The 17,703-nt window shown below is 41.1% G+C and overlaps 2 protein-coding genes and 1 long non-coding RNA gene across 3 annotated transcripts in view; 1 reads left to right on the forward strand and 2 right to left on the reverse strand.

Moving 5' to 3' along the window:
* The window catches only part of vat1 (vesicle amine transport 1), a 41,434-nt gene extending 30,708 nt beyond the window's left edge, over positions 1-10,726 (reverse strand). Inside the window, exons 1-2 of the mRNA XM_074696458.1 lie at positions 10,058-10,726; positions 2,047-2,254 (exon numbers count right to left, since the gene is read on the reverse strand). Coding sequence (XP_074552559.1) covers positions 2,047-2,254; positions 10,058-10,483 — 634 coding nt within the window. The 5' untranslated portion in view covers positions 10,484-10,726. The remainder of the gene's footprint in view (positions 1-2,046; positions 2,255-10,057) is intronic.
* Positions 10,727-13,600: 2,874 nt separating this feature from the next.
* Positions 13,601-17,703, reverse strand: part of LOC141810186 (uncharacterized) — a 94,999-nt gene continuing 90,896 nt past the window's right edge. Inside the window, exons 2-3 of the long non-coding RNA XR_012600056.1 lie at positions 15,360-15,491; positions 13,601-13,693 (exon numbers count right to left, since the gene is read on the reverse strand). This is a non-coding gene — a long non-coding RNA (uncharacterized LOC141810186). The remainder of the gene's footprint in view (positions 13,694-15,359; positions 15,492-17,703) is intronic.
* rnd2 (Rho family GTPase 2) overlaps positions 16,609-17,703 on the forward strand; it is a 38,817-nt gene continuing 37,722 nt past the window's right edge. Inside the window, exons 1-2 of the mRNA XM_074697310.1 lie at positions 16,609-16,704; positions 17,204-17,626. Coding sequence (XP_074553411.1) covers positions 17,525-17,626 — 102 coding nt within the window. The 5' untranslated portion in view covers positions 16,609-16,704; positions 17,204-17,524. The remainder of the gene's footprint in view (positions 16,705-17,203; positions 17,627-17,703) is intronic.

Here is a 17,703-nt window from a genome sequence, read left to right on the forward strand (position 1 = left end):
CAGGGGAAAAAACAATCTGATAAATGCAGCGTTTAAAAAGTGATAAATTTCAAACTTTACATCAAATTAACATATTTGCAGTTATCCACGAGCAGTTTCGTTATGACACTAGAAAGTATAACACGTTCAAATCTCACACCATGCTAATATCTTCACTTCAAAGGATGCTACAGTCATTCTGTTATGCTAATAAGAACAGGCTAAGTGGAGCAGTGACTGAAAATGATTTCTACAAGCAGAGAACGACCAAGAGCACTGAAGCAGACTGCAGAGCAAATGTTTTTGTCATAGCCTCGGTAATGTGCTTTTCCAATCCTGATGTCCAGACAGCCGGCAAGCCAACACCAGAAACCAGAGACGCCGCCTCGACCGGCTACGCTAGCTTCCTTAGCATTCCTCCTAAAGCACACGTATGCTACAAAGAACATGTGTGACATGAGCAAAAACATTTTGGATTCCTCTGCAGACCATAAACCCCACATTATGAGAGAGAGCTGCTTCCAATCACAGGGGAAACTACACATTTCAACGCTCATGCTGCAAGTCATCCTTTTAACGGTCACAGCTGAGGGATGCATCCACCTGGAGCAGCAGCTCCCCAGAGGTTTCCCTCATGTTTTCTCTCCCAAGCTCAGGTTCCATTATGTGCCGACACCCACACACCGTCCCAAAGCTGAGGGATCCCGTTCTGACTCCCTCGGCTCAGAAACAGTGGGAACCAGAGAAGTAAAAGCTGCACGCCGACAGATAGCGAGGAAGAGCGGACTGGAGAACAATTTCTTTTGGCTAATGCACTCCCCGTCCTCTCCAGCTGGCCTGATTGTGAAAACACAGCAGAAATCAAATGCATCCAACACCCCAAAACAGGTGCTTTGACTCCCTCCATCCTCTCCCACTCACGCTGACCTCTGACCTCGAAGTGCAGGTGGCAGGTGCTCCAGTCGGAGCGGGTGAGAAGCACCGAGCCATTTCTCATGCTAACGAACCCTGGGACCTTGAGCGGTCGTAACTCACGCAGAAAAAGATGCAGAAACAGGAGGAATTCTTCTACTGTAAACACTCAAGGGCGTTTGCCTGTGTGCTGTAAAACAAGCTCTGGATCTTTGTGTGGAGCTTCAGCTCACAGAGTCTGAGGACTGAAACCTGCACAAAAGGCTGAATGCATCACACAGAGTTCATCCTTAAAGGAAGGTTAGGTTGGGTAATGTGATTAAACTGATTAGATATGGTTTTCTGCTGCAGCATTAGGTCATAAATCTATCTGGACAATGCATCTCCGCTGTCTTCAACTGAGCACAAGTGACGCCAAAATACGCCCTGCGAGGCGCACTGAAACCTTACAACATCCAGCTGGAGGAACGATGACCCCATATCATGATACACTTGACACCAGATGACTTTAGTGAAGGTTTCTAAGTGATTTACTTCATCCTTCTTCTTCTTCTTTGGTGCAAATATGAAGCTCAACTTCACTTTTAGCATAAAACCACTTTCAGTAAGAACTGACTGCTAACAGAAACCATGTTAAAGAAAATTAAACCAAATTGGATTTTAAATCTTGAAGATGCTGTGAGGAGGATCTGTTTTAATTGGACTGCCTCAGAGTCTCCTCACACTGTCATAAACTTCTTTAAGTGAGGGGTGTGTTTGTTTTGGAATTAAATGGAGATCAGATCGATATATGTAGTGCTATCGGCAGCCCGGTGCTCCAACCTATGTCCTGCCAGTCATCTACCAATCAGAGCTAACGTAACCTCACTCTTCATTTTATTGATAGACTCTCAAGTTTGAACAGACCACTGCAGAATAACTGCTGACTGTGGGTTGGAGGCAACATTAGCACAAACAGTTTAGCTCTTTAAGCCTTTAGCTCGTGCTCTATCTCTCTCCTGTTTATCTTTCTTCTGCTCTTCTGTCCTTTTTCTGTCTGACAGTTAGGCTCCAGTGTCCACCATCACTACAAAATTAATCACAGAAATCAGCAGAGAAAAACACAGATCTCTCTGCTAAACTTAATCAGCCGGATGTGGTGTTGCTTCTCTTTACCTGCTGCAGCGTGGATGAGGACGCTCTGGTTTGGCCGCAGGTTGCCAAAGTCGAACAGCATCATGTAGGCGGTGATGTAGTTCACGGGCAGGGCCGCGGCCTCCTCGAAGCTCATGCCCTCAGGGATGAGGAAGGTGTGGCTGGCGGGGACCACGGCCACTTCCTGCCACAAGCCGAAGCGGTTCAGCACCATCACCTTATCGCCCACCTGTGACGGAGGAAGAGGAGACACAGGATGAGGAGGGAGAATCAAATCACTGTCCAGGATTAATCAAAATGAAACACAAACTCTCAGTCAATCACAACTTCATGCTGCGCTTCCCCCCTCCTTGTATTTATTATTATTTATCATCTTATTTCTCCTTAATTGTTGCTAGGCACCACCATGTTGCAGCAGCTCTCGCTTCTTTGTCTGTTTCTTGTAATTTTTTCATGTCTTTTTCGTCATTTTTGCATTTGGAGTGGATTATTTTTGTATGGTTCATTTGTTGGTCATGGACACAAAACTTTTTGTGTCTTCAGTGATATTTTCCTATTTTTGCTCCTGTGTTTGTCTGGAGATCCTACATGTAACATGGCTGCATTGTTTACATGTGAAATCAGCTGTTAGCAGCCTGTAGCATGTGAACGCTAACTGGTGCTAGGCCGGATGTTTCCCTACAAGGTGAGAAGAAGGAGATGAGGACGATGTGCTGGAACGTAAGATCTATCTCCAATAAGATGGACGAGCTAGCCATGCTAACCCAGCAACAAGAAGGATTACCAGAAGGCAGAGTAGCATCATGCAACTCACAGATGTGGCTAACAGAGCTAACACTGGACACCAGCGCCACATTGGAAGAGCTTCACCTGCTGTGAGCAGACAGGATCCAGGAGACAGAGACTGAAAGTATTTTCTTTATGTTGGAAAAGACTCACCCTAGCTTGTTTCTATTTATTCTGTTAGCCCCTCTGTGGCATGTAGTTAGCATGAAGTGTGTGTACTCTTGAGACTTCTTCATAGAGCTGCTCTTGAACTTTAATGACCCCTGATTATACATTAGTCTAAGTTTGTAGAAGCTCTCACAGGCCGCTGGTTTGCACACTACAACATCTGAGAGATTATAAACTTCCTGATGGAAAGTGGCGGGAAGAGTTTTGCAAAACACAAAGGGTTAAAAATTAAACTTTGAGTCATTATTGGGGAATTGAAGTTAAGTTGTGCAGCTTGTTATCTTCTGGAGCGGTTCAGCCCCCCAGGAGGTTTAACTGCTGAGATCCTGAAGTGGTCTGGAGCTTCCTGCCATCTGCAGCTCGACGGTTTCTTTGGCGCTGTGGGAATGCTGCGAGCCGTGCAGCAGGCGTAGTGAGGTTGTGGTTTATTGTTTTGCAGACGTGAGAACGTGCAGATGAAAACCTGTCGTCCTCAGTCGTCCCTCTACGTGCTGCTGGGTCAGTCTTCCCTCCTTATCACAGCGGGCTCCTTCCATTCACGACCGTCTCTATCAAAAGGCCCAGCCTGGGTCTAAACTTACCCTTGGCGCCCTCACCGACCAATCAGAAGAGCCCACTCGAGGGACACAGGAAACAGAGACGACAGCGGCATTATAACTCTCTTCCTGTTTTCTTCCTCCCCCTCCCCTCTCGATGCGGCTCCCCCTCCCGCCATGTTTCCATTCTTCTCACTTTTTCCCCCTTTTCTTTCTCTTTCACTTCCTGTCTGCTTTTCCTCGGACAACTTTAGAACATCTTCCTTCCCCTTCTCCCAGTCCCGCTTGTGTCATCCTGTCTGCATCGTAGACTTTCCGACCCTTTCTCTTTCCCCCTGGTTTCTTCATCCTCCGCTGTCTCGGTTCGTCCTGATCATCAGCGAGACAGGACAATGGGGCCCATCTTCTCCCCTGGCCTCTCTGCGCTCATCAGAGACCCTGCCAGATTCTTCCCCATGGCTGAGCATAAGACAAGCTCTCTCCTCCTGGGAACAAACCCGCTCCACCCGGGCCTCTCTAATGGTCTGGAGGGAGCCGTGCGCCTCGCTGTCTATCCACTCCAATTAGAGAGATCTCCCTGTCTTTCTCCTCTCAGAGCTGCATCTTTCAGTCCAAAGCCTGGTCATCTGCTTTATTTTCAAACTCTGGAGGCCACTTCTCCTCTTCCCTCTTCCCTCTTCTCTTTGACTCCCAAACTCATCACCGGCTCTGCTGTAATTGCAACTACAAGAGTGGCACAAATCGATAAGACGGGGGAGTTCAGGCTTTTACAGGAAACACACAAACATGACTCACACCTTCAAACGCAGCGGCAGCTATTCTCCTGCGCCCACGTCGAGCATGTGAGTTACTGACAGTCACAGAATCAGAGCACGGAGACGTTGGAGGCCGAGCCTTGTGACAGTTCTGTTACAACATCTTCGCAGCGTGACACACAAACACACACTTCTTGCATTTCCTCTCTGCTTTCATGCTCTGCTAAATGTAGGCACAGTCGGGGTCAGGAGTGCGGGGGAGGGGGGGGGGGGGGAATGAACAAAGACACTTCCAGTTAGCTTTGTGTGAATAGACTTAATCAGATGGTGATTCAATTTTGGGGCATGCGGGCCTCTGAAGTCAGCATCACTTTCTGATGATCTCAGCAAAAAAAATGACGGTCAGGGGTGAAAAAAGGATGAGGAGGTTAGATGCTCACGCCCACGAAGGCTGCATGACTCCTGTGGATGTGATTAAAAGGAAACATAATACCTCCTGTAGGTGTTATCAGCTCAAACACGGGTTGAGTGATGCTTACACGGGATAAAGGCAGGGGCGTATTTAGTTGTTTGGGGGCCAATGGGGCCCTCCATGTCTCTTTCCCAGAATCAAGGCATGAGACAGTGCTAATCTTGTACATGGTAACTTAACACAACTAAATGCATTTCCTCAAGTTTTGGACTTTAGTTTGATTTTGAAAAAAGTGAATACATAATGTAGTCCACTTTGTCCTGGATTTAGATGATTAGATTAGATAAGATTAGATAGGAACTTTATTAATCCTTTGGGAGGGTTCCCTCAGGAAATTCAGATTCCAGCAGCAAGTAACACCATAGTACAAAAAAGATGTGCAGAATAGATAAGAGTAGAAAGAAGATAAATAAAAACACAGGTTCTATACAGCAAAATACAAAAAATACAAACAATAGCAATAATAATAATAATAAAAATAATGACAACAATAATAATAACAATAACAATAACAAGAGTGATAGTGATAATAATAATAATAATAATAATAATAATCACAATAATAATAATAATGATAGTTATAATAATAATAATATAATAATAATAATAATATAATAATAATAATAATAATAATAATAATAATAATAATAATAATAATTATCACAATAATAGTTATAATAATGATAGTTATAATAAGAATTATAGCAGCAGCAATGGGGATTTCCAGTGTAAACCACAAGTAGAAGTTAAAATGTTGTAAATATATAAAAATGAGATAATTAACATCAGCACTAACCAGGTGGAATCTGAAATAAATGAATTTGAAATCTTTTATGGTCAATTAACAGCTTGTTTGTCCCACAGTGGGGAATTTACAGAGTAACAGTAACAAACAAGAAAGTATGAAGTGAAAAACATTACAATAGGTAAATATTGAAAAAAATAATTTAGTGAAGCTTTTGCTGATATGTTGATTAATATGCATTGTCCTAATTTAAATAAATAAATAAATAAATAAATAAATAAATAAAGAAAGAAAGAAAGAAAGAAAGAAAGAAAGAAAGAAAGAAAGAAAGAAAAAATATGTAAATATCAAGCACAACATAAAACTGGAAAAAAATCTACAGAAAGAGGTGATATTTACAGTTACCAAACTTAGGCCTGTCACGATTATCACTAAACCAATTAACCGAACAATAAATAAAAACGTCCTCGGTAAGTTTGCCAGCCTCGATAAACTGACACGTGCATGTTTGTTTTCCTCCTCTCTTTCAACCAAAGAGGCTGAATGAGAAGATGGTTCACTACGTCTGTTTTTCCTAACATCGGGGTGCATAGGTTCTATAGCAGATTTACAGCGAGCATCTGTCAAAAATGCGATCTTTGGGGTGAAGACGGGGCTGCTCGAGTGTACACACGGAGAGAGCTGAAGCGAGCATCCTGAGGGGTAAGGAGGAAACACGCTAATATGAGTGATGGCACGAAAGATATGGTTCTTAAGCCGCCTGCCACAGTCCCAGTGTGGGAATATTTTGTTTTTTTATCAGAATGAACAAAGTGTGAGCTCATGAACACCAACGAGCTGATATGTCGCATTTGTTTGAAAATAGTGGCGACGAAGAAGAAGAAGAAGAAGGGGAGGTGCAGCGGAGCCTTGTTCTTTGACAATCCGCTCTTACTGAGGCTTTTGGTCTGCAAAGTAAGTAGAAATAAAAGCGCCAAATGGTGGGCGCTCAAACACAGCTACATTGCCAAAGAAACGCAGCCCTTCAATACAGTTGAAAGCCAGAAATGTTAAAAATGTTTGACAGACAGTACGGATTGACTGGGAAAAAGTACATGTTACAAACAATTCAGGAACTGCATAAACTCCCTTTTATTTAGGCTATAGTTTTTATTGTTTTTTTTTGGGGGGGGGGTTGTTTTTTCTTTAGAGACAGGGTCTATGTTTTATTTTTTTTAATTAGCATTAATTATTTTCATTGACATGTATTTTTTTCTAAAAGAGAGTCCATTTCATTGTCATTGTATTTTTTGTCTCTTTCTTGTTTGTTAAATTTATTATATTTTTAATTTAATTTATTTTATTTAAAAGATCCTGCCCTTTTAATTACAGTTAAATACTCTTAAGAAATCAAAGTTTCTTGCTTTTGATATGGTGTACTTACTTTACTTTCCCATTTATCGTAATTACATCAATGAAAAAAATAAAAAAAAATCAAAATAATATTGACAATAATATTGTTTATCAGCAATAATATTTTGGAACATTATTATCTAGCAAAATTTGTTATCATGACAGGCCCCACTGTACTTTTTGGTACTATTATTTTAAAGTTAATGTATTTTTATTTGACCCCTGTCCAGTGAGTTATGTTTCCAAAAAAGAGATTTTGTACAATAATGTTTATCACCAACTCAAAGAGATTAATTTTGAGAAAATTGTCCTGTTTCCTGGGCTAGATAAAGTCCTTAAAATCCTAAAAGTCTTATATGTTTATCTCAGATCTCAGAGCAATATTGTTTTTATTTCCGACTTGGTTGAAAATAAGAAAAAAATGGGGGGAAAAAGTGTTTTTTACCACTTTCTTCCTGAATCAAATTTTCTGATGTGTTGTAACATGGAATAGCCCATTGAATAAGAAGGGAGGGGGAGGACCCAAAACCATCATTAAAGATTAAGCCTTTGGATGTATTTTGAAGCATGTGAAGTAAGATTTAGAAAAAAGAAATGATTTCAATTGAAGAGAACTTCATAAATCAGTTTTTAAGAGATGCTTTGGGGGCCCCAGGCAACTGCCTGTGTTTGCCTTATTGTAGCTACGCCCCTGGATAAAAGCCACGCCCTGCTTTCATACACACCGCCTGGCTGCACCTGATTATGCAAATGAGATTACCACACGTCCAGAAACATCATTAATGCCTTAAAACTCGGACGTCTCCTCTTCCACTGCAGGATCAGGAGATTTTACAAAAGAAGACGGAGAGATAGATGCAGAGCTGGAAGGAGCGCTGGAGGAAATACCAGACTGACAATGTGGGCCAGAGGGAGGTAATTGAGAACATGTGGGTCAGATCCGACCAGAACTCACAAAGGATGAGAACGAAAATAATAAAAAAAAAGAAGAGAAGCCCTGGAGGTACAAAAAAAGTGCTGAGTTTGGAGCCAGGGGAGCTTGAGTGTGATATTTTCCCATCTTCGCTTGCTTACTCACTGCTACACTCCCTCTGAGGTCATCTGAGGTGAGGACACTGTAGTATTACTATTGCCCCCTTAAGGGATGCTGGTCTTGCAGCAGCTATTGGAATATAACGCAAAGCATGTGGTGGTTAATAAACGGAGAGATGACAGCAAAATAAACAAAAAGTATGATCCAATCTCCAAAAATCTTGCACCATCAGGATGAAAATCTTCTTTTTTCCTCATTTACTGAAGCAAACTATCAGACACACCCATCATTGTGTGTGCATGAGTGTGTGCTGCAGTAACTGACGAACCTCCCAAAAACTCAGAGCCATCAGGGTCAGCACATTCCCCCTGCGTTAGCTGCCAAACCCGCTCACAGATCTCCATCCATTAGCAGGATTGGCTCTTAATTCTATAAGCAAAAGACCGCAGGGGGGTGTACGGCTCGATGACAAGATGTGTGTGTGGTGTCTGACCTTTTAAATCCAATCTACATTACTGACAATGTGGAAAGAAGCTATAAAGACATTTGGAAACACAACCTCCTGAGCCGTGTGTGTGTGTGTATGTGTGTGTGTGTGACCTGTGTCTAATCATAGTCCCATTACTCCGCCTTTATCCCCCATCCATATGGATTTACAGCTCCATGTGCCACTCCCAGACAGATGCACTGCTCTTGCATCCCACATACGATCAGCGTGGTGTTAACCACACATACTAACGAGCTGCTGTGAGAAAATGTGGTGCTGTTACAACAAACACTGTGACTCATCACTGGCTGATGTGTAACATTTTGCCTTTGTTGTTTAATTGCCTTACAGAGGCGTTAACGTGGAGATGCCACGCTGTAAGGAAACAGACGTATAGGCTGTGACTCATCAGTGACAATAACCCCCTGAACCACTTCAATCATTAAGGAAAGATGTTTAAATCTTTCTCTGATTGGATCAAACTTTAATGAGGGTGTATTTATGGCTGTGTGTCTTCCTCACAGGCCACAACTGAGGCTGAGTGTTGACAAAGAGGCTGAGTGATGATCTGTCTCACACATCACGCTGTCTGATGCTGCCTCGCCCTTTCCAATCGGTGGATCTGTGCGCCACCGTCGCTCCCGGTAACAAAAGGCGTCGGTGAGCTGTCTCCACCACCGGAGTCAAGTCAGACATAATGGGAACAAGAGCACAGAGAGACCCTCCAAAATAAAAGCAGCATTTATTCTCATTTGGTTAGAAGTTGCATGTTCGCTAATGCGCATGTCTTCTGGATTCAGGGAGATAAGATGAAACCACACCAGGTTCAATTTAACAAACTTCTTCTTCTTTCTCATCACTTATTTTTTTTTGCTTTCTATAGTTTAATTCCTTCCCTGTTGAATGCAAAGGAAGCTCTTTTATTTAGAAGGCACAGCACCCCTGTTTCCGGTCTCCCTCCGGCTGCCCTGACGCAGCTCTCCGCGCCTTGGCACACATCGAAGCGCAGACCAGCGTAGGTGCTGCAAGAGTGGAGCAAAGCATTTCGCGGTTTGGCACGTGTTTGTTCACACTAATAACACACTCATACACACACACACACATGCAAGCTGTAATCGCATCTCCATCTCGTCTCTGACAACTGTTTTTTTTTTCCCACCTCAAGTTGCTCCAGCTAAGTGCGCACAGACACAACGCGGTTGGGGAGACAAGGGGCGACGCCTCCTCCTCCTCTCGCTGCTGCTGCTGCTTTCACTGAACTCGTCTTCACACTTTGTGCATCTCTCTTTCAAATACAACACAACCTGAGCGCAATATGAAGCCGCCTCCACCTCTATAAGACAACAAGTGCTGCGTCTTTACGCACGAGTGATGGCATGAACAAACGCAGCTCGAATTTAATCCTCCCTCATTATTCTGCACGTTAATCTTTTATTATTTGAATAATCTCGTTAAATAGCTGAAAGGAATTATATTTATGAGGTCTTTCTGTGTCTATAAAAGCGCCACCAGCACTCAGAGCAGCCAGCACCGCCTGACACGCCCATATCCAGATGTAGCACCAAAAACCAAGCGACTCAGAAAATCATCACAGAAACAATGACACAAACACACTCATGTGAAACTTTAAAGAAAAGGAGAGAAGCTTGTGCTCTTACTTTTCTGTCCGTCACTTCTTCCCCCACAGCCTCCACCAGCCCGGAGCACTCCATCCCTGGGGTGACCGGCGGGGATGGCATCCGGTCGTACAGCCCCTGCCGAGCCATCAGGTCCGCGAAGTTTAGCCCGCATGCCTTGACTCTGATAAGGACCTCACCAGCCTTTAGCGTGGGCTTCCCCTTCTTCACCTGCAGCTTGACTTTGTCGTAGCCGCCGTGGCCGGTGAGCACCAGGGCGCGGTACGTGAACGTCTCCTCCTCGGGGGCCTTCTCGGTGGTCGCCGCGGGGGTGGCGGCTGCCTCGGCGGCAGCTGCGGGTGCAGAGTCCGTCTTAGGGGGATCAGCTTTGGGCTCCTCAGCGGGTTTGGTCTCCTGCTTCTGGTCCACGGCGTTTTGCTGCTGGGCAGGTGCGTCCTCTCCAGACATTGTGCAGGGATCTGAGAGACAGTGATGAGTCTAGAAAAAAAACGACTTGAGAGGCTTTTTGTCACTTGTTGTGCTTCCTGGGCCGTGCACGGGCTCTGGTGATCGGGTTTTTCTTCGCAAAGAAAAGAAAAGGAAGAGTCAGAGCTTCTTTTTCAGCAGTCTTGCATGGAGACACAAACCCCGACAGAGTGGGCTGCTCAGTGGCCAGTGGCTGTCAACGCCGCGCTCTGACAGAGAGTGTGAGTGGGACGAGACACGGGCTGGCTGGAAAACACGGAGCGCTGATGAAAGCCAGGGATTGGGCTTGTGATTGGCTGGTTTCGGTTTGGGTAGGGCTATAAGATTGAGCATATGTTGCATCAAGCTGAGGGGTGATTTGCAAAAAGGCAGAGTGGAGCTTTCAGGCGCAAAAAGCCAACATCAAAATCTGCGGATTTCTGCAGGATGGCACAAAAATCCTCAAGTTTTAAAGCTGTGATCATAAAAGTGCAACACTTCTTTATGAATCTTATAGTTTTAGGTTTATTCCTGCAAACTCATGCACCACATTTTTATATCTGAACATCCATGAGATGCATTTAAATGAATTGGGGAGTATTTTCTTGCCTCTGTCTGTTTACTCCTGCTTGTTAAACACTAGAGTTGATGGTCCTGGCACAGCAGCAGCTGGAGGAAACGTCTGTTTACGCCGCCTATTCTACAGTAGGATTTGCAGGAACTCTGGGCCTGCGTACGGCTCATTGTTGTAACTTCCCAGCACAGGCAGCTCAGAAAAATATGAGCTTGTGTTGAGGTCAGGCCAGCTTTTGATTAAACGATACAACCTGCTTTGTGCTGCTCAGCGTCAGTGCAGGGAGCTGGAGCCACAGGGCGGGGTGACCTCTCCGCTGAGAGCAACATGAGCGATAGGCCCACGAAGAAAAACTCCTCAGAAAAGTCTTGATCCAAAGTAGTTAAACTTTGGATCCTGAAAAGAAACCGGATTCAGATTTTCCAGCTGAGGGAGCAGCCCAGAGTCCATTCAGGGCTCTGACCACAGGAGCAGCGCAGAGACACCTTGTGGCTGCAAAGAGCCACTCAGCACTCCTGAGGCCAAAGTCAGCAGAGCCCTGATCGATACCTCACAGAGGCTTAATGATGTAGCATTCAGACGTTGATCGATCTCTTTTTGACTGAGGAAAATGTTCCTGAATCACAGAATGTCTCTGAATACACACCAGCACCGTGGTCCACCTCTCCTCATTTACTCTCACAGGTGAAGCTGAAATCTAAAAACAGAAACTTCTGTTTCACTTCGAGGCCAAAAAGAGAATCTCAGAACACGTTCCAGCAGCTAAACAGGCTCTGGAGAAGTATTCAGAACAGGAAATGGCTGCAGTTAAAAGACCATGGGAACAGAGACGGACACCTGGTGCAGTTCGGAGACCTCCTCTGTTGACTAAGTAGGTTAGTGGATGCATAATGCTGCTTGCTGCTGTAATTTGGCCTGGATAAAGTACTGTGTCACCACTCTGCCAGCAACTAGACAGAGTCTGCAGGGAGTCTGCACAGTCTCTGAGGGCGTGTGTGTGTGAGTGTGTTTGCTACAAACACTTGTGTTTCACTTCCCTTACACTTTTAAAGAGCAAACGTTTTATGAAATCAGGAAAAAGAGTTCAGATAAAAGTCATGCATGAAGAAACTGCAGAAATGTGACCATAAATGTGCACATGTATGACTTAACATAACACTTCACCTCCTACAACGTCAACAGCCCACCAACTTTCCATGCACCTGTGGCTAACCTCAAGTTTTACAGCCCTGGGAAGATAACTACATCTACAAAAAGACTAATCTGGAAGAAAATACTGATTTTAATTCTGTGTGGATGGATTCATTTAACTGACAATGAGCCGGATTAATAAACATGATTGATATATGACAAGATGTAAGAAAACAACAAAAAATGTGTTGAGCAATGTTATCGATATATCATATCCAATTCAAGTTTTCTTTCAAAACTTTTAAAGCTTTTGTAAAAGAGTAAGAGTTCTTTTTTTTTTAATTCTTGCATTTTTTTTTGAAATTTTCATGATTGATATATGGCAGGACAATAGAAGACATTAAAATTATTAAAAGTAAAGCAATGTCAGCAAAATATGATATCATATTCAAATATTTATATATTTTAAATATATTAAGTCTTTTTTTGTAAATTTTGCAAATATTTTGAATCTTATCTTTTTTGCAAAATTGTTTCAAATTTTTGGATGACATTTTTTTTAATTGCAAATTTTTTATTTTTATTTATTTATTTTTTTTTGAATTTTTGAAATTTCAAAAAATTATGTCATTTTTAAAGTGCATAACTATTTGAAATTTTTGCATTTTTAAAGATTCTTGCAAATGAAAAAAACAACACATTTTTTGTATTCTTTGGAAATTTATGGCCATATATTATATTTTTATGATAATTTTTGTTATTCATTTTTTTGTACATTTTTGCCATTTTTTCTGGTTATAATATTTTTGGAGATTTGTTTTTTAATTTTACAAACTTTTTTGATTATTGCAACTTTCAAAATGATTGCAATTTTTTAAAATTCTCAAATATTTGAAATTTTTGCATATTTTTACATTGCAAATATATTAAGAAAAATGTCAAAAAATTTTGAAATTTAAATTTTCTTATCTTTGATCATTTATTTCAGCTTATTTTTTGCATATTTTAAAAAAAATAATTTTGGGAAATTTTTGCAATTTTTGAAATTCCAACAATATATTGAGTTTTTTTGACAATTTTTTTAAATCACATTTTTTTTAAAAAAATTTGCAACTCTTTGAAATGCTTGCTTTTTTTTAAACTTCAATTAAAAATTCTATTTTAAAAAAAAAAAATTTCAAATCTCTTTTTTTTTGCCAATTCAATTTTTTTTATATTTGCAATTTTTTAAAATAAAAAACTAACACATCACATTTACAGTTAATTATTTATTAGATTCTAACCATGTACAAAATTGTCAACACTTTTTTGTCCTTATTGTGAAGATTAAGTACATTTCAAAGCTCTTGAATGACTTTTATCCAGGTGAACTGAGTCTAAATCGCTCCTTTGGAAGTAAAGGTTGCAAACTCCTGTGTTACACCCCTGTCGTCACTGTTGTGATTGATGTTTCCTCTTCCTCACCCTCCTCTTGGTTCAATCAGATGGGACAACATCCTTCAATTATTCTGGTGGGAAAGGTAAAAGGATATGGCTTTCTGAGCAATGCTACCTTACGACATTACCTTCTCTTTCATCCCGTTTAACTCAAACCCTGAGGGGGTAAAGAAAACCTGCGTTTGTCTCAGTGCTGCAGAGCACAGAGCTGCCAGAGCTCACATACACACCACACACACACACACACACACATGCTACAGAGATTTACAGATGTTAAATCAGACGATAAGTGTGGGAGGACTTGGTTTCTGGGCTGGAAAAGTTCTTCCTGTCAGGTTCCCAGAGCTGCAGTGACCGGCCAAATATACGTAAATGTTTATGCTTTACATCTTTTATTTATCCTCCTGCTGAAAGCTCTGGCCAGGCTTCTCTGTTCTGTTTGGTTCATTTGTTCAGGAGCATATCTACCGAACCATTCAGCACAGTCATACTGCTGCACAGACAGTTGGAATGCAGAGCGCTACACCCACCTGCTGGCAGGAGGAGCGGACCGGGATGGATGGTGAGCCAGAGCGTGAGTGTAATCCACCCACAGTTACTGTAATGCATTTATCTACTGATGTATGCTTTGGTTAATATGCTGATGGAGTCTGGTCTCTGAGGATCAGTTTAAAAATCTATTAAAGCTCATTTTATTATGGAGGACGGGCTGTTTTAAAGCTAAACAGCTGATCTGAGACATTTAATGCAGGGAAGATGTGACAGACAAAGGGAGTCAAACCACTATGATGAGCACTAAACCTCTTTGTATAAATGGGTTTACACTTGATCCAACGAGCTCTCAGACTGATTGAACAATTTTAACACAAGGAATATAAAACGCAACAGGTCTGAGTTTTTGTTGGTACGAAAAGAAGCTATTTTAAGATGCTGTGAGGGATGTTTGAACAGAAATCTGAGCTCCAGCAGCGAAGTTTCCCACAGAGAGATATTTGCTCAGATCATTTATAAAAGATAGTGAAAGATTTTTGCCTGAAGTGAATACTTGGTGCCACCTGCTGTTCTATTAATAAATAGGAGCTTTGATTTTAAAGGATCAGTTCATCTAAATAAAACTCACACAGTAGCTGATGTGTTTCACATTAAAAAAAACTCACAGCTCCAATTTCTCCTGCTCAAACACAATTATTTCAGCATTATCTCAGGTTGTTGGAAACATGTTTTGGTAGTCATGAGATTTGCACACACACAGAAAACTGCATCTTCTCTATGCTTAGATAGTTGAGCCTCTAAGACAGGATTTTACTTTGCTTCATTAGTCTGAAAAGTTACTTCCTAATAGGGGTGGGTGCGAAAAACTGAAGTATTGGAGTATCAGGATTTTTTGTTAAATGATTTTTTTTCCCCAAATTTTAATCCTTAACTTTAGTCTTTGTTTATAAACTGGGCTGGAAAAGAAAGAGATGTCACATCCCCTGGATGAATCCTAAAAACAGACTCATGCCATGTGCATTTTAAGGGAAATATGGCCCCTGAGTCTTTGGACATTATTATCACCATTTAAGTTCTTTACGTGGTCTGGTGTTAAAAAAGCAAAATAAAAATCTGAAACATTAAAGAATTGCAATCCCAAAAATCAAGAAAGAATTGAATCTGGAGAAAAGCATATAATCCCAGCCATACTTTCCAAATATGTAGATTTAAAAAAATGAACCCACAGGTATTTGATTAGTTTACCTGTACCTCCTGCTCCACCTGCATGAATCTGTCGTTGGATGTTTGAAGATCAAACTTAGTTTCTCCTTAGACTCCATCCCAGGACCTGCTGACTGCTGCCCTCCTTGGAGGATTTCTCCATGTGCTTCAAACCTGTTATAAACGTGATAAATACAATAATCAAAGTTTTATCATAACATAAAGCGTATTGATCTAAACGTGGTTTAAAGTGAAATAAAATCTCATTGACTTGAAAAACTGATTCCAAGAACTAAAGTAGCCCTTTTCTTTTTAATAAACTTGTTTACCATGCTGCTTTGTTTACACGCTAGGTTCGCGACTTCCTTATCTGGAAGAACTTCTGCGCTTGCGCAGTGAGGTGTAAAGTAAACGCTAGCGAAAATTAATCGTTCTTTGCTAAAAATAGATTTAAAACTTGAACTCTTCTTTATTTATATATCCCCTTGTATACAATTTAACGACCAGCCCAAAGTATTTAATAGACGAACAGACAATAGATAACAGTGGCTTTCTTTAAATAACCATCTAGTTTAAAAAGATAAAAATTGAAAAAATATTAATAGAATAAAAAATAAATAATAAAATAAAATAAAATAAAATAATAAAATAAAATAAAGTAAATTAAAATAAAAAAACGAGCCATAAGGAACCAAATCAGACAAAAAAAATAAAATAAATAAATAAAAATAAAAATAAATGAATTTTAAAAAGGGGCCTAGACAATTATTTTAAGAAGGTGACAATATGTGAGAAAAGTAAATTACAATGCTTCAAATGAATACAATAAAATTATTAAAACTAAAGAATAAAAAAAACTTGAAAATGAAATGACTTAAAAAAAAGGTAATAAGAATTAAATCAAATGAACTGATATGTACACAAAAATAATTAAAATTAAAATAAATAATTAAAATAAAGTAAAACTACATATTAAGCCAACCTTAAGTTTACCTAAATAAAATAAAAACAGGCCTTGAAATTAAATTTCTCTTTAGAAGAACGTCATTGAAACAAACACGTAAAATGAGTAATTAACGCGTTCAAAGATCTAATTGCAAAAATCTAACTGATATACACCAAAAACTTTTATTCCATCAAAGTGCAGTATATCCTAAATGTTTTTGTTTTCTCCACAGGGGGGCAGTGTTGGTCTCCAAGCCGACTCCAGAGAGATGACTCAACAGTGGCGCACGTGGTCCCGCGTCATTTAATTTTCTCATTCACAAAAAGTGAAACCTCCTCAGCAGGGCGCCTCCGAGAAAGATCATCTGACTGTAAGGCAATTAAACCCCGAGAGAGGAACCCGGTCAGGCCTGTAGCTGCTCGGTTTGATGGACTATTTAATGTGTGTATGCTGCTTTTATTGTATCTCCATTAACAGGTCAGGCTGGTGCTAAATCCTGAGGAGTAATGGGCTGAGTTTATGCTGATCCAGGGCCAGAAATGGGAAAAATAGGTCTACAGAGGGTTGTTAAAATAGGAAAACAAAACACTAAATAAATACTGCAGGAAAATATTTAGTTTATTATAATGCACAATTTTGTTTTGAAGGTTTCCTACAGTTTGTCTTTTGGCCAAAACCAGAAATAAATGAGAGTGCATGAATTTAGGGCCATTTATCGTGTATAGGCTATATATGGTGCCATACTCCTATAGTAATCCCTTTTTTTTTTTTTTTTTTTTTTTTTTTTTTTTTTTGCAAATGAACATTGGTAAAATCCAGGATATCTCAGTGAGTTTTCATTTTTTTAAACTCAAAGAGTTCATATTTCTGCAGTGTTTGTCCTGTGAGGTGATAAGTCCTGCTCCATGTCTCCATGAATCAGCTCCTTCATTTCCAACAGGCAGCATCACCACAGCTGACTGATGGGACTCAGACGTGAACATTAAGAGGGCGTGGCCTGTAATCACTTTCCCAGGGAGGGCTCACGCGTCCTCTCTCCGGTTTTTGGAGCGGAGCAGCCAGTCGGAGGGACCTGGGAGCTGCGCGTACAGGGGACAGGTTAAAGGCGCAGCAGCAGCAGCAGCAGCAGCTGGATGAGACGCACCGGGTTGGCGCATGTTTTTGCTCGTTTTGGACTCTTTCTGTGATTCTGCTGCGTGTCTGAGCGGAGGCTTGATGCGACCCGCATCCGCATCAGGAACACAGCTCTGACGGACGAACCATGGACAGTCTGAGCAGCCGCTGTAAGATCGTGGTGGTGGGAGACACGCAATGTGGGAAAACGGCACTTCTCCATGTTTTCGCCAAGGACTGCTACCCAGAGGTGAGTGTGAAGTTCAGTCCTAGAAACTGGGATCTGGAGGATCATAATGCAGCTGTGAACAGTCCTGTATGTAGTAA

The sequence above is a fragment of the Halichoeres trimaculatus genome, unplaced genomic scaffold, assembly GCF_033239565.1.
Source record: "Halichoeres trimaculatus isolate MK-OKI-2021-1 unplaced genomic scaffold, fHalTri1.1 fHalTri1_scaffold_20, whole genome shotgun sequence".
In the NCBI taxonomy this organism is placed as follows: domain Eukaryota; kingdom Metazoa; phylum Chordata; class Actinopteri; order Labriformes; family Labridae; genus Halichoeres; species Halichoeres trimaculatus.